General features: G+C 36.3%; 1 protein-coding gene across 7 annotated transcripts in view; it reads right to left on the reverse strand.

The window, feature by feature from the left end:
- PIGK (phosphatidylinositol glycan anchor biosynthesis class K) overlaps positions 1-10440 on the reverse strand; it is a 131124-nt gene extending 120684 nt beyond the window's left edge. For all 7 annotated transcript variants that reach the window (XM_087960493.1, XM_087960491.1, XM_087960490.1 and 4 more), the window contains exons 1-4: positions 10313-10440; positions 4083-4136; positions 3336-3427; positions 455-590 (exon numbers count right to left, since the gene is read on the reverse strand). In XM_087960493.1, coding sequence (XP_087816619.1) covers positions 455-590; positions 3336-3427; positions 4083-4136; positions 10313-10414 — 384 coding nt within the window. In that variant the 5' untranslated portion in view covers positions 10415-10440. The remainder of the gene's footprint in view (positions 1-454; positions 591-3335; positions 3428-4082; positions 4137-10312) is intronic.
- Between the last annotated feature and the right edge of the window lie 5482 nt (positions 10441-15922).

A 15922-nucleotide genomic window follows, 5' to 3' on the forward strand; every position in this document is an offset into this window, starting at 1 on the left:
ATGCACCAAGACAAATTCCTTGTGTGTCCAATCACACTTGGCCAATAAAGAATTCTATTCTATTTCTGGCCAATAAAGAATTCTATTCTATTTCTGGACAATAAAGAATTATATTCTATTTCTATTTATTTCTATTCTATTCTAAAAAGGTTTTAGGTAGGATCATCACTATGTTAAACTATTAAACATGAGGAAAATATATCAATTTACCTACAATCAGTGAGTTATTGATATATCGCACTAATTAAACAATGATTTGACTAGATTTGGTAGGTTAAAGATTTTGATATCAGAGCATGTGGAGTTCTAAAACTCATACATCATTTTGAATGTGCTGAAGAACAACTCTGAGGCCCAAGAAGTTGCAAGTTCTCATCAAATCAATTGACTTAAAGGTTATCTCCTTCCAAATTACCCTTCTACGTTTTAATAAAGAATGTATTTAAGAATTAACCTCATAATTTCTGTAATCCACTTCCACGTCATCTCCATAGACATTAAGTTCCATGTTTTTGTGACTAAACACAGTGGCTGGAGCCGGATTTCTTGGATTGCAGGCCATATCATCTGCTAGCATTAAGACTATATGACTAATTGGGAAGAAAATAAATGAATTTGAATACACAATTTGAGTGCAGTAGCAACACAAAGCCTCAATAAACATACATGGTCTGCTAACTTTGAAAGGCTGTTTAATAGCTTCTTAATCTTTTTTTCTATGCAAGGCATTCTGTGACTAAGCCAAAACTTCACACGGAATGAAAACATAGCTCTTAAAAGTTAATAAGGCTAATGTTATGTATTTGCACATGAATTAAATTCTATGCAATTTACGAAACTCAATAATACTTCAAAATAATACTTCAAAAGAATAGGTGGTTGGCTCACCATGGAAATCAATCTGTTTTGTTTTGTTTTCTCTCATTGTTACTCATCAGGTTTCTTCATCATTGCTTTATCATTAGTATAGATGCTAATGGAGGGAGTAAGCCATGGACAATTGGCAGATCTAACTTAAGCAGAAAGTACTGGGCTCAGTCTTTGGAATCCCCAATTAAGGAGCAATATTGGATATTGCCACTTACAATGTTTGACAATTTAGTTAAACTTGGGGATCCATTTCATATTTATGTCCCTGGAGAAAAAATATCTCTCCTGTTTTCAGGCAATTTTTGGAACATGCTACCAAACCTGGAAGATCTTTTGGTCTACACTGTTTTTATTAATTCTGGGCTTTTATTTATTTGATTTGTATTTAAATGTCCCAAAGATGTTTTTTCAAAAGGCAGCTGGACTTCCTTTGTTTTTCCCTGAATATGTTTCACTTCTCATCCAAGAAGCTTTTTCAGTTCTGACTGAATAGTGGGGAATGGAAGGATTCATATTGCTTGCATTTTTAGCATTCTCTTTAAGAGTCATTGAGGCCAGTTGGAGGTTTATCTGTATCTAAAGGATCCCCTGAATACTACAAATGGGTATGGAACCTTTTTGGGACTGCTGTTGTACAAAGGAGATAAGTGGTGTCATAACCCTCCTTGTTTGTTGAGAGAGAGGACTGTTCAATTTTAATGTAGATGGGTCTCTTTGACCCCTCTTTCAAACCAGTGGTCCTCTCTGTCCATGCTATCTTCAAAAGAGGAACCTTTGTCTTTCAAATGCAGATAGACTCGATAGGTTTGTTCTCCTATGTTAATGCCATGTGTTTGTGAAGTGCTTGTTTGTTTCTCTAATGTTAAAATTAGAGAAACTTAAAATGGAACAGTCCTCTCTGAAGAACTGAAAAAACTTCTTGGATGAGAAGCAAAACAACTTCAAGGAATAACAACAAGAAAGTCCAGTTGCCTCTTGAAAAAGGGACAACCATGACCTGGATGAATGAGAATCTCCATAGACGCTTGTAGAGTGAACATACATCCTTTATTATAGTTCTTTATTTCAGAAAGCTGTCCTTTAGATTAAATTAATTAATTGCTTTCTTGATTTTGCTCCTGGACTTTCCTTTGTAAAGAAACAATGTTATCTATTGTACAGCAAAGTTATAAACAGGCTTTTTTTATCCTTATGAACTATTTCAGATTTGTTCCTTTTCTAGATTTGTCTTTTTTTTCTCAAGAAATAATGGTCACTATGTTTATATCCCATCTCTTCAGTCTGCAAAAATGTCTATGCAACATGGTCACATTTACATTTTTGAGTCGTTTGAATTCATAATTCTTCATCATAAACAAAGTCACCTATTTTTCAGGCTATGAAAAACAATGACAAACTGTGATGAATTTTCTAGTATTAACCAGATAATGAGTGTTCTGTATATACTTGTGTTAAAAATTGTGTATTTCTATTTTTTAAAAAATATATAATCTTCCTCTCATTCAAATCCATAGTTAAATATATGCCTCTCTCATTCAAATCCATAGTTAAATATATGCCTATGTCTATGAATATATTTCTCTGCTAATACCTGCAATGTTAGATTAGACATGAACTATACTTTTTACAATTGTCAATAAAAATCAAATTTTTGAAAAGGCATGTAACTAATTAACTTATCAAACATTTTTTAAAATCAAATTAATGAACAGGCATATAACTAATTAACTTATGAAACAATTTACTTCAATATGCTAGTGCGGGAGAAATTTTAGACAATTAATCCGGTAGTAATGTATTTGTGGTTTAAAAAGAATTGCCTAAGCATAAATACAAATATGTTGTTTAACTGCCTCACAAATGAATTAATTAAGACTAAGTGCTTTCCAGCCAAATTCATTAAGATTTGGAACATCAAAGATCAAGCCAAAATGTTTTAGCTTAGAAATGTACTGATACCTCATTTCTTATGCTATGATCTGTTAAACTATCACCAAGAATGCTGAAGTAATCTGATCAAAATATTATATTGAAGAAGGAAAATATATTTGGCTATTAACAGAAAAACACCTATATACAAAAAAAGCATAAGAAAACAGAGATGGCAAAGGTGTGACCTATATTGTGTTAACTATGGTTCTGGAAGCCTACTTTTAGCTCAAGGTTTACTAGTAATTCTTAATATTTTAAAAGGCTATAATATTTGAAAAAGCTGATCAAAGACTGTAATAAAGGTATTTGATTTGAATATTGTGAATTATTTATGACTAATTAATAGTATTATAGAAAGCTATAACATTCAGGATAGTTCAACTTCATTCTTTTTTTCGTATTTCCTTTTAGAACCTGTCTAATGAACATACATAGATATTTTTTAAAAATGGAAGATTAGACAAGTATAGGATCACCTTAGCAGAGTAACTACCTTATTTGTACTTGATACCATTTTAGAAGGCTCTTCTTACCTATCAGGAATTCCAAGTCTCTTGACACTTCTGTAAACCGAGAGAGTATTGGCCACATGGCGATAGTTAAACCAGAATCGAGATGTGCACACCTAAACAGATTAAGAGGAGAGAGAGTGTGTGTGTGTGTGTGTGTGGAGAGAGAGAGAGAGAGAGAGAGAGAGAGAGAGAGAGAGAGAGAGAAAAGAGAGACAGAGAGGACAAAAATAAAATCTGCAGCTTTAATACAACAACATGACTGTGCAGGAATAAATGGGCCACTGAGCTACAGCTTATTTGGAAATTTCACTAAAGACAAATTCTTCAAACTGCAAAACCATTCTCTCTCAACTGAAGACTAATGCCTGCAGTAAAATCTTCAAAGACCTCCCTACTCTGTATTATTTCTTCTCTCACACATGCGTATATTTCCTACAGTATACAGCATAAGTAAATTAATAAATCATGGTCAAGGTGAGTATGAAGGATAACTTTTTCTGGAAAAAATCTGAAAAAGTTTTATTTTAAAAAAAGCATTGGTGAGTCTAATGCTTTACAGGTATTTAAATAGAATTATTTATGTTTTATTCTCTTTTGTAAATAGATATAAAATATGAGATTGGATCAGATCCAATCCACTAGCTTTGCATGAAAAGCAATTTTATCACTGTAGAGGTAAGCAATCTTTTCTTTTCAGTGGTACCATTTGGTATATTCCAATATATTTGTTTAGGTTAAGTTAGGTTCAATTAGGCTGGGTTATCTTACCAGAACGGCCCAGTTGTTTGTATGTCCACTTCTAAAAAATTGTTCTGCTTGATCCTGAAAATACATAAATTATACAAATAAATAAAATAGCATCACGTACACACAAACACAAATTCCATAAATATTTTAAATATGTTTTTATCCAATCAAAAGTTATTTATTACTTAATTGAAAACATTAACTAGAATAAATATCGTACCAGTTGATATATTTATGAAATTGTACAGAACAATCCTGTGTATGTTTATCCAAAATATGACTCCCTTTTTAGAAGAATTTTTTCTCCATATAAGTTTGCTTTGTTTTAAATAAATCTTTAATCTGGTAGCACTGCATGTATAAAAAGCCTTTCATGGATCATATCAAAGAACAACAAAGAATTCTCTCCATTGTCTTGAAAGCTGACCAAAGATGGCAACCAAAGAGGAAAAAAAGAACAAAACAAAAGCAGAAATTCATAAGGAATGCTTAAAAAGACTCAGACATCCCAGTTAGTAAAATTTAACTTTGATTTCAGTACTGCAAATACTTGCAATATAAAAAAGAATTACAATTCCTTAATGCTATTTCATCATTTTATTTATTGGAAAGTCTTCACAGCACAAACAAAACTATATTTTAAAAAAATCACTTATTCCAAATGAAAGCATACTTCATTTCACCACAGGAATTGCAGAAATTAGCCTCAATGAATCAAAATTGGCAAACCAGGAAAAATGTGAATTAAGCCAGAATGATCCAACTGATCAGACATTTTTCTCCTTTAATCCTCTAAAAACAAACTGGATTGGATGCATTCCTCCTTTAACAGAACAGAAGCTTATCATTCAGATTAAAATAAATGTATGAAGTCTGACAATACTTGACAAGATTCCTGCCCCACTATCAAATGCCACTCAGCCAAAACCCTCAAATGATCATAAAGAAATGTATCCCATAATATATGATTTGCAAATACTTCACAATAAAAGATTTTTTCATTCTTTCTCAAAAATAATGTACTGTACTCAGGAATGCTATAAAATATTGCAGTAGAAATCCATAATTGTAACATGAGGGACTTTTAAAAATTATACTAAGCTTATGATGAATGGTTGTAATAAATAGTCTGCGTTTATTTTCTTGAATAACAGAATTATAAATTAATAAAATCTTCCTAGCTGATTACCAATCTTGGACCATGCTATCCTTATTACAGTCTCTGCATAAGAATTCAAACAGTGATGTGAAATTTCCCAGAATGTCATCTATTTGATAACATCTCAGTTTCTTAGGGGGTAAACAAAGATTATGACCCGACTCTACTTTTTTAACCTCTTTGTCAACAACGCTACATTTTTGTGTGATTTTTTTTTTAGCTAAATTATGTGAGAGAAATACATTATTTCCCTTTTTGTTGATAACTTGATCCTTATTTCTTTACCTCAGATTAGCCAATTTTGAGTTAGTCTTAGCTAAGTATTTTTTTAAAAAAAAATAATTAGATCAATGTGAAAGATTTAGTTAGACTAGCCATTATCAATCACTGAAATTGAAAGTTGGTTAAATGGAACACTTAATGCATATTTTCCCCATGGTGCCAGAATCTGGATACGAAAAAAATATTTACATTTGAGGTACTGAAATACAGAGTTTTATGTCCTGGAACTCATAATATCTCAAATAGATTTACTATTACAATTAGTTTATTGAATTATGAATTCAATTTTCTGTCCCTGCTTGTTTCGAAATTAGTCAATCTCTGCCTTTTAGAACAAATAAGAACTAAATCAGCAAGAAATGCATTTTGTTTTCAAATTTTAGTTTATCATAGTATTATGGGTTGTTTTCTTCTTTGATTTTTTGTTCTTGAGCTGTTTTTCAGCCACATAAATGTTTCAAGATTGGGTTGATTAATGTCTTTGTTCAATCTGATTTGAACACTACTGAAAATAATAAGACAACTGTTCTCTGCTATGCAATTGGAAAAAGCTGGTTTGGATTATTTAAAGCTTGTATTTAATTGCAGCCTTAAAATTTATCTAATATTCAACAGACTTTCAATGTCAATTCTAGGTCATTTGAGGAAAATACCACATAACTGCTAACTCTGTCCGCTTAGTCACAATTGGCTTTATTGTGTGGGTTTTTTTTCCTGACATCCAGCTTAAATATCTAAATAGAACTCTTGGGGGAAACATTAATTTAGTTGACCTGAAAAAATGCCAGGTTTTGTTTTCTCAATCTCCAGAGCTTGGGCAAATGGATTATCATCACAGCAGTGTGACAAATAAATTGGAACTACTGGTCTAATGAATACTATTTTATGTAATTATCCAGTTTGTTCTGTAATCTGTGTATTCAATCCGTTCCCATCCTTGAAATAGAATTGTTGAAACAAGTTGACTGATGCAACATACAACAAAGCAAGTACATGTTTAGTCGTTCTTTTTAAAACCATTATTTCAAGAAAACATAAATCAATTAAACAGCCTTAACAAATATAAATAAATAAATCTGCTAAAGGCTATAACTGTGAAAGCCAAGCAAATCCTCCATCATCCAACTGAAAAGACCAACAAATAAATCAGTGCTCTATTACCCCAAGTCTCTCTGTTGGTTTTCTCGACAGATTCAACCAGCTTTTATTGGAAACAAAATGCATGAATGCATGACTTCTGAATGAGATCCAGAACAACTTGGTTACATTTAAAAATCAAAAATCAACATTATTTTTATATTGTCATGTACATATAATATATATAGAAAATTGGAAACAAAGATTTTGAGACTTGGCACCACTCTCCAGCAGCAAAATGAAATGGGGAGGAGGGGAGAGGGAAATCTAAGAAAAAATGGAACTCATGCACAAGGAATATACAAAATTGGGAAAATGGCACTACATCCCCCTAACTCCAGGGTTTTGCTTGAGATAATCACGTAATTAAGGATTTATTTCTTTACTTAAAAATTTTTATAGGCCACACATCTTACCTCAAGATAACTCTGGGCAGCTTACAATCATAAAAATAAAAACTATATAAACTAAGGCCATAAATAAGTTAGAATAAAATCCAGAATTCACCCGATTAAAAGGGAATAGGATGGGGGCAAAGTAGGATCTGATATTAATTGATCAACCACTCCACTGTGATACTCTCCCACTGAAGCCCCAAGCTAACTGGCAGAGCCAGATCTTTAGGCTTTTCCAGAAGATCAGGAGGGTTGGGGTGAACCTCACACTGGGGGGGAGGGGGGAGAGGGGACAGGCAAGATGTTCCATAGAGCTGGTGAAAGACAGAAAAGGCCCTTCTCCTGGATCCTGCCAGCTAGAATAATCAGACTGATGGGCCCATGACATGCCTTCTTTGCTGGCCAATCCCAGTGGAATGAGACAGTCTTGCAAGAGGTCTGGACACATACCATGGAAGGCTTTAAAGGTAACCTTGAATTGAATCTGGAAGCAAACTGGCAGCCAATGCAGCTCATGGAACAGTGGTGTTACATGGGCTATTCTTGGGGGCCCAAGAACTTCTGGCACCGCCACCAGAACTCCTACTGATTACAGTTTTGTAGCACTTTAGATCTGAAGGCCAAGTAGTGATTTGGAATTTAAAAAGAGTGCTTGTTTGCAACTTCTTAAAGCATCATGTTTCCTGGAGATTGCAGGGTAGCTCCCCCAGTAGTTGCCCCATGATTTCAGAGAAAACACATTTGGTTCATTTTATGCATTTGTACACTCACACATTCCAAAGTATTTTTCTGCATTATAATACAAAGTGCTGCATAATCTGATTCCTATTCAGCTACTCCCACAGAGAAAATGTTGACTCTAGAAAAAGTGCAGAGAAGAGCAACCAAGATGATTAGGTGACTGGAGACTAAAACATAGGAAGAACAGTTACAGGAACTGGGCTTGGCGAGTCTAGTGAAGAGAAGGACCAGGGGAGACATGATAGCAGTGTTCAAATATTTGAGGGGCTGCCACAGAGAGGAAGGGGTCAGGCTATTTTCCAAGGCACCCGAAGGCCAGACAAAGAATAATGGATGGAAACTGATCAAGGAGAGATTCAACCTAGAAATAAGGAGAAAGTTTCTGAGAGTGAGAACAATCAATGGAACAGCTTGCCTTCAGAAGTTGTGGGAGCTTCATCACTGGAAGCTTTCAAAAAGAGACTGGACTCATTTGTCAGAAATGGTCTCAGGTCTCCTGCTTGGGTGTGGATTGGACTAGATGACCTAGAGTACAAGGTCCCTTCCAAGTCTGTTGATCTGTTAGAATTCTGTTAAAACAGTTTTGCAGCATTTTCTGGAATTGTAGAGAGATTCCCACAACGAGAAAGGTCAATGAGTCAGTGAGGAGTAGTGATTAAAAGATGTTGGATAAGGAATGTGAGATTGAGCTTCTACTACATAGTATTTAAGGCTTTAGAAGCTCACTGGAAATAGTCACGTCTCTCTCAATGCAACCCACCTCAGGGTTTCTTGTTATAAAGAAAAAAACAAAGCCAAACAGAAGGACAGCATTAAGTATGCCACCCTGAGCATTTGAATGAAAAATGAGATATAAGTGATGATGTTGATGGAGGAGAAGACCAAGATCCTGCCTCTGGGTTATCCTTGAGAAGAGGGGGGGAGTTGTATCTCTTTCTCTCCACTCACACTGAGGCCTTTTTTCCTGTATTATTGCCACTAATGTATATGAGTGAAAACTGGAGAGATTATAGCAAAGACTAAGTAGAAAAGCCCTAGATAATTCAACTCCATGGAATGCAAAAATCAGTATACAGATAGTCCTCAACGTGAGCCCAAAATTTCTGTTGTTAAACAAGACAATTACCAAGTGGGTTTTGTCCCATTTTATGATCTTTCTTGCTACGGTTAAGTGAATCATTGCAGTTGTTAAGTTAGTAACATGGTTGTTAACTGAATCTATCATCTCCACTGACTTTGCTCATCAGAAAGTAACAAAAGATCACATGAACCCAGGACACTACAACCATCATAAATATGAATCAGTTGCCAAACATCTGAATTTTGATCACATGACCATGGGAATGCTGCAATGGTCATAAGTGTTTTTTAAACTTTTTCTTTCCTAACCATTCCTTCTCTTCCCATATGAACAGAACACAGAAGATGAGGGTTACATGCCAGCAGGCTGCCATTTTTCATGCACTTTGCATTTCCCTCAGCCCACTAGAAGGACTGCTGGCTAAGCTCCACAAAAGGCAGGCATGAAAGGCAACAGCTGGGATAATTTATTTTATTATATATTATATATTATATGTAGTATATGTAGATTGTGTGTGTAGTCCTTGACTTACAAGTTTATTTAATGAGTGTGCAAAGTTACAGCAGCACTGAAAAAGTAACTTACCACCATTTTTCACACTTACAACCATTGCAACATCCCCATAGTCACATGATCAACTATTGGATACTACTCATATTTAAGATGGTTGTAGTGTCCCACGATCATGTGATCCCCTTTTGCAACCTTCTGACTAGCAAAGTCAATGGAGAAGTCAGATTCACTTAACAACTGTGTTGCTAACTTAACAACCTACATGATTCATTTAACAGCTGTGGCAAGAAAGGTAAAATAGGGCAAAATTCGCTTAAAATGTTTCACTTAGCAACAGAAATTTTGGGCTCCATGTGTGTGTGTGTGAGAGAGAGAGAGAGAGAGAGAGAGAGGTTATAATTCGATTTCTAGGAAAGGTAACCGTTCTAACTGCTTCTGCTGTGGCGAGATCATCCCAGGGGTTTTGAAATTTCATGGGTAAAAAGAGCAAGGACAGAAAGCAACAGCAGCAGCAGCCGAGTCTCCGACAAAGGCCGTCAGGGGGCGGTCGAGCATCCGACCTGAGCGACCCCCCCCCCCCCGAAGAGCCAGGCCGGCCCACTCCTCTCTCGCTCTCCAGGGTTGCAATGACAGCCCGGAAGAGAGAAAGCAGAGTCCACGCGCCGGTGCAGAGCACTCCGGATAGACATTTGCAACACCGCATTAAATTGCAAAGCGACAGCTAGATTTTAAAAGTCCCCGGCCCGCTGTTGTTTTTAAGGCGGTCGCCTTTGGGCCACCCTGGTTGCATTTGCTCAATGCAACCAAGACCAGCCCACGGAAACGGAAATTCAAGTCCTGGGTTTCAAATCCACCCCACGGTAGGAAAAGAAAAAAACAAAACAAAAGCAAGGTAGAAATAAAGGCGCGCAGCCAGCCGTCCCCCTTGCCATTCGCGGCGTACCTGCGCTCCTTGACCGACCGCCAAACTGCAGCGGCTGAAAAAAAGAAACAGCAGCGCTGTTGTTACAGGAAAAAGACACCGGCTCGGGCTGGAGGCAGCCATCTTGCCTCTCCGCAGGACCCAAGAAGGAGGGAGAGCAGTCATTGGCTACCGACTGCTAATATAACTCCGCCTCTTTTTTTCTTTTCCCAAAGTTTGCGATTGTTTTTACTCCGGGAGTCGAGATGCCCGATGTGTAGGGAGAGCCGGTTAAATCTTAACCGGGGGAGGGTGGGGGGGGATCCCAAGCCTCGTGGCGATGCTGAGCAAAAATGATGAAGGCCATTGATATTAAAAATCTGTTCCTCTGAAGCGCTTAATTGGGAAGGACGCGATCAGTTAAAGGTCCTCGTAGGCATCGGGACTTTTATTGACAGGACCTCTATTTAAAATCTTTGTTTCTAAGCCAGGAATCACCTTAAAATGCGTAGGCAGCTGCTTGAATCAGAAGTGAAGTTTATTCCAAAAGAATATAATATATCATCTGCTCAGAGGGGACCACCCTGAGCCCTTTAGAAATCAACTCAGGTAGAGAAAGCCAGCCTTTCATAGTAGATAGATAGAATACCAGAGTTGGAAGGGGCCTTAGAGGTCATCTAGTCCAATCCCCTGCTCGAGCAGGAGAATCTATTCTAAATATTAGCTTCTACCTAGGATCAAACTCACAGCATCCTGATTGTGAGGTGAGAGCTCCACCTCTAGGCCACCGGAGGATGAAAAAGAAGAGCAGAACTTTCCCATTTTTACATCATGGTATTTAGCAACTGAGACATTGAGGAACATAATAATCTACTTCCTCAGTATCGAATCCTAATGTTACTATACTTACAATTTATGAAATGCGTTGCTTACTGTCAATTATAATTACTGTATTGACAACCACAATGTAACCATGGTTATCCATGATTGAAACCTGTTAGTAAACAGGTATACATACCTAAGTTCTCTATTGTTACTGTTTTTTTTCTGTTGGTTTGGTTAAATGAAGCTAGTTAATAACTTTAAATTTGGTATTTTAGAATATGGATTTCTGTTTTTCTAGACAAAGGTCCAGGTCCAGATTACAGGTCCAGATTGCAAGCATTTCATCAGAAAAGCATTGTGGCATGGGATTACATATAAAATTTAACCTCAGGATCTGGTGCAGTAGGCTTTGGGATTTATTTGGTAATAAATTGGCATCTGGAGAATGTGTCTCCTTCACCAAAAAGTTATGAAAAAAATGCTCTTTTTTACAGAAGGAAGAAGCTCTGTGACTTTGCCAAGACCAGAATTGTTTAAGTCAGAAAGTGGATTTTTATTTAGAAAAAATAAATAAAAGTGAAAAATAATTTTGCAAATTTGTACATGCGTTGTTTTTTGTCCCTTACCTTGTCCTCAAAATTTTCATCATGTCTAGACAGTAAGATAAATTTGCAGAGATGTTGGTATAGCTAGTTTAGCTACAGAAACCCAATTTTGTTGAAAAATGTTCATGCCTTTGGGACCTCTCATTTTTGAGCTTCACATCCTGATCCTAAAATACATGGAAGGCTACAAAAACTCAAGTGAGAACTCTGAGTAGATTTGTTCAATGATTCATTTGTTTGTTTTCCTGGCTGTCCCATAGTATTCTCAGAAGTCGTCTACAACAACTGATAGTATAGCAATCTAAGTAAAGGTAGTGTTAGCCTTCCTGTGGAGTTGATTCCTAGTCTCATCTGCTTGGCAGGGCTATTATAATGAGAGTTTTAAGACACCAATGGACAGAATTTTTCCCATAGTATTATACAGCTGTTGAAGTTGGATACTGAAAAAACAGAGAAAGAAAATAGCCATCTTCACATGGATATGAATATAGTTGCAAAGAGTATTCAGATCTGCAAAAGTAACCAATCAATTTGTCCTGGATCAAAGTAAAGTTGATTATTATTAGTGGGCAAAAATTCATACAGAGGGATGTGAATGGTTGATGGGTGAGAAAAAATAACAATGTTTTCAAAGTATAAGGAAATAGATGAAGAGATATGTAACAGTTGAGGTAAATAAAGAGAAGAATGTCATTGGAAGTGCAGTGAGTTTTTGTTAAGACAGGTCAAGATGGCAAAATTCAGCAATTCTGGTATGGGATACTCTGGAGAATTCCAGAATATTTTGTTTTCTCTCTCTCTCAACAGGGTCAAATTCTCCCAGACCATTCTGAAAGTCATTTCGCTTCTCTGCACTGGAAGCAGTTTGAGGTATCCCTCAAGCATGGCATTCATTCTCCCATCCAAATAGTAACCAGGCCTGATATTGTTTCCTGACTAATTATGTTTATAATTAAAGGTAAAATATACAAAATAAATACATCCATGTTCTTATCCGGTCAATAGTATGCCACTGCTTTTTCCATATTTTTTTTTTCAATTTTCCTGTCTAATGAGTTAGGATTCTGGATGACCAAGCAATAATCAAATCTGATATGGAAAAGCTTTTTCAAAATTATCCAAACGCCATACTGTTGCAAGGAAAACTACATCGATAAATCCATATAGTCATCTGGAGTTCAGCTCGATTTGAAGGCATCTTTACGTTTTCATGACAAAAGTCTGATTGAATGCAGTACTGTATATAGAGTACATTAAGGTTTAATATTGTATCAGTGAGCTTATGTATTTTGTGTAACTAGCCTGAATGAAAGATGACTCTAAGGAAAATATTTAGCTATGGTTTATTATTTACAAATGAGAGGAAATTATACCAGTCACCTAAAATAAATGAAGATGAATCTTTGTGTTTATTATAGGCATAAAGGTGTTTTATCAATTCGTATGTTCGTTATGTTTCTTATAGGGATAAAGATATTTTACAGTGACAATTGATGTCACTGCTTAACTGTCAACTGACTAGGAAGCTAATTTTAATCGTGTCAACAAAGCAAAAGATAAATGGTACCGTTAATCTAGATCACAACAGGAAATGATTTGGGATCATAATCAAGGTCTTAGTATGTGGGAAATTTTGTATGCCTAGAACAATTTTGACCATGCAAAACTGTATGAAGTATTAGTCAATTACTAATCTAAGAGAATATTATTGTTGCTGTTAATATTCCTCTCTTGTTCTTATGCTAGAGCAACTTCAAATACAGGTAGTCCTCAACTTAGAACAGTTCATTTAGTGACTGCAACAACTTCAGTGAATCATTTAAGAACTATGGCAAGAAAGGTCGTAAAATGGGGCAAAATTCACTTAACTGTCTCACTTAGCAACAGAAATTTTGTTGTCAGTTATGGTTGTACGTCAAGGGCTACCTGTAGTTTTATGGAAGAATAATATAGACCTCCTGAAATAAAATTAACAGTAAGAAGAGCAATACTTTTATACATTGAATATCAAAGTTAATCCCCTTAATCCTTTACATTTATGGTTGTGCAAGATCCCACAATCCCATAATTGCCATTTGTGAGATTAACATCCGCCGTTCAACAAACAGAATTAATGGAGAACACAGAAATGACATGAAAGTTGCAGTCACATGCATAGTCTCGCTTAACGACCACAGTGGTTTGTTTAATTATGGAAACAGAAGTGATATCATAGGTCCAATGCAGTAACATGATTTTTTCCTTAGCAACCACAGTGCTTAGCAACAGAATTGCCTGTCACTTTATGGTTGGCTAGCGAGGACTGTAATATCCTGATTATTACCATGGATAATGGATGGAATGGAACAAATAACACTGGGAGAAACATACTTTAAGAACGAAGATTGCACCTAAATTTGTTTGGAAATTATTGCACAGAAAGATGCCCACATAACAGAAATACACGTTCAAATTGGAAAATATGTTCATCTAATACCTCAATACTGAATATATGAACTGAAACTATATCTTACAGGAGTACATCTGGGTATTACAGGTAATCCTTGACTTGCAACCATTTGTTTAGTAACTGTTCGAAATTACATTACAATGGCACTGAAAAAAAAATGACCTTACGACCATTTTTCCACACTTATGACCACTGCACCATCTCCATTGGCATGTGATTTACGCTAGGATGCTTAACAACTGGTTCATATTTATGACAATTGCAGTGTGCTGGGGTGATGTGTGAACATCTTTTGTGACCTTCTGACATGCAAAGTCAATGGGGAAGTCAGATTAACAACCATGTTACTAATTTAACAACTGCAGTGATTCACTTAACAAATGTGGCAAGAAAAGTCATAAAATGGGACTAAGCTCACTGAATAAATTTATTGCTTAGCAACATAAATTCTGGACTCAATTGCAGTCGTAAGTCGAGGTCCACCTGTATTGCTACACATAGCTTTCTTCGGCTGCAAGAGCAGGACAAATGGAAGCTTCTTTTCTAACCCCTCCCCTGTGCAGATACCTTATGTAATTTTATTTTTTAAGCCAAGGGTTTCTAAAACTACAATCAAAGGAGGAGAAAAACTGAAAATGTATTTAATTGCTTTTTTAATGCATCAATTAAAAGTACATTAAATTGTTTAAATTTAACATCACTGGGTGATTATTAAATAATCTTTGCCTTCTATCCAGAGATGGGATTCTACCAGTTCGCACCTATTCACTAGAACTGGTTGTTAACATTCTAAGCAGTTCGGAGAACCAGTTGTTAGAAGAAATTACTGGCCTAATCCTGTAAGGAAGGCAGGAAGGAAACATTCTGGTGTTGCTTACACTGCCTCTCTGTTAACCCTTATTACATTCTTGGCAGGACTAGACTTCCTGTCTCAGGAACGTCTCTGGAGTTTTTTCCCCTCCTTTGCTGGTACTTTGCTTGTGTGGAATGACCATTCAAAGTTACAATGGCACTGAAAAAAGTGACTTATGACCATTTTTCACACTTATGACTGTTGCAGCATCCCCACAGTCATGAGAGGCCAGATGAGGAGATGCGTGCCTCGATGTGAGTGATATTGAGTTGGCCATACCCAGCCAATAACATGACCACCAAGCCACACCCACCAACTTAGCCACACCCACAGAACCAGTTGTTAAAAAATTTGAATCCCACCCCTGCTTCTATCGCATTAATTACAATTTGTGAGACCTGTGAAGTCACTTTCAAGCTTTCCAAGACCATTCATAGCCCTAGAGGCCTCGTGCATCTGCATCACTGAAAATGAGTGGATTAAAATCAGGCGGTAGATCTCCAGAGAGCCTTTTCTGTAAACACCACATCAACCCTCAACTCCAACTTTCGGCTCACTGAAATTTCATAATGAAAATTGGTGTTCCTCAGACACACTTACTAAGCACAGATCTAAAAAGCTGCTGAATTATCCTTTCCAAAAATAGTAATAGCTCTTGGACTTATATACTTCATAGTTCTTTGTAGCACTCTGTAAGTGGTTTTCAGAGTCAGCACATTGCCCTCAACAATCGGTCCTTATTTTACCAATCTCGGAAGGATGGAAGGTTGAGTCAACCTTGAGCCGTCAGAATCAAATTCCTGGCTGCTGGCAGAGTTAGCCTGCAATACTGCATTCTAACCACTCATCCCCAGTCATTAATAAACCTAATGGACCACTTATCAGTTCTCTTACCACGTCTGCTATGGTCAAGCAAACTG

Source organism: Notechis scutatus, chromosome 3, assembly GCF_049901735.1.
Source record: "Notechis scutatus isolate UNSWTSFEM ecotype Mainland chromosome 3, rNotScu1.2, whole genome shotgun sequence".
Taxonomy (NCBI): Eukaryota; Metazoa; Chordata; class Lepidosauria; order Squamata; family Elapidae; genus Notechis; species Notechis scutatus.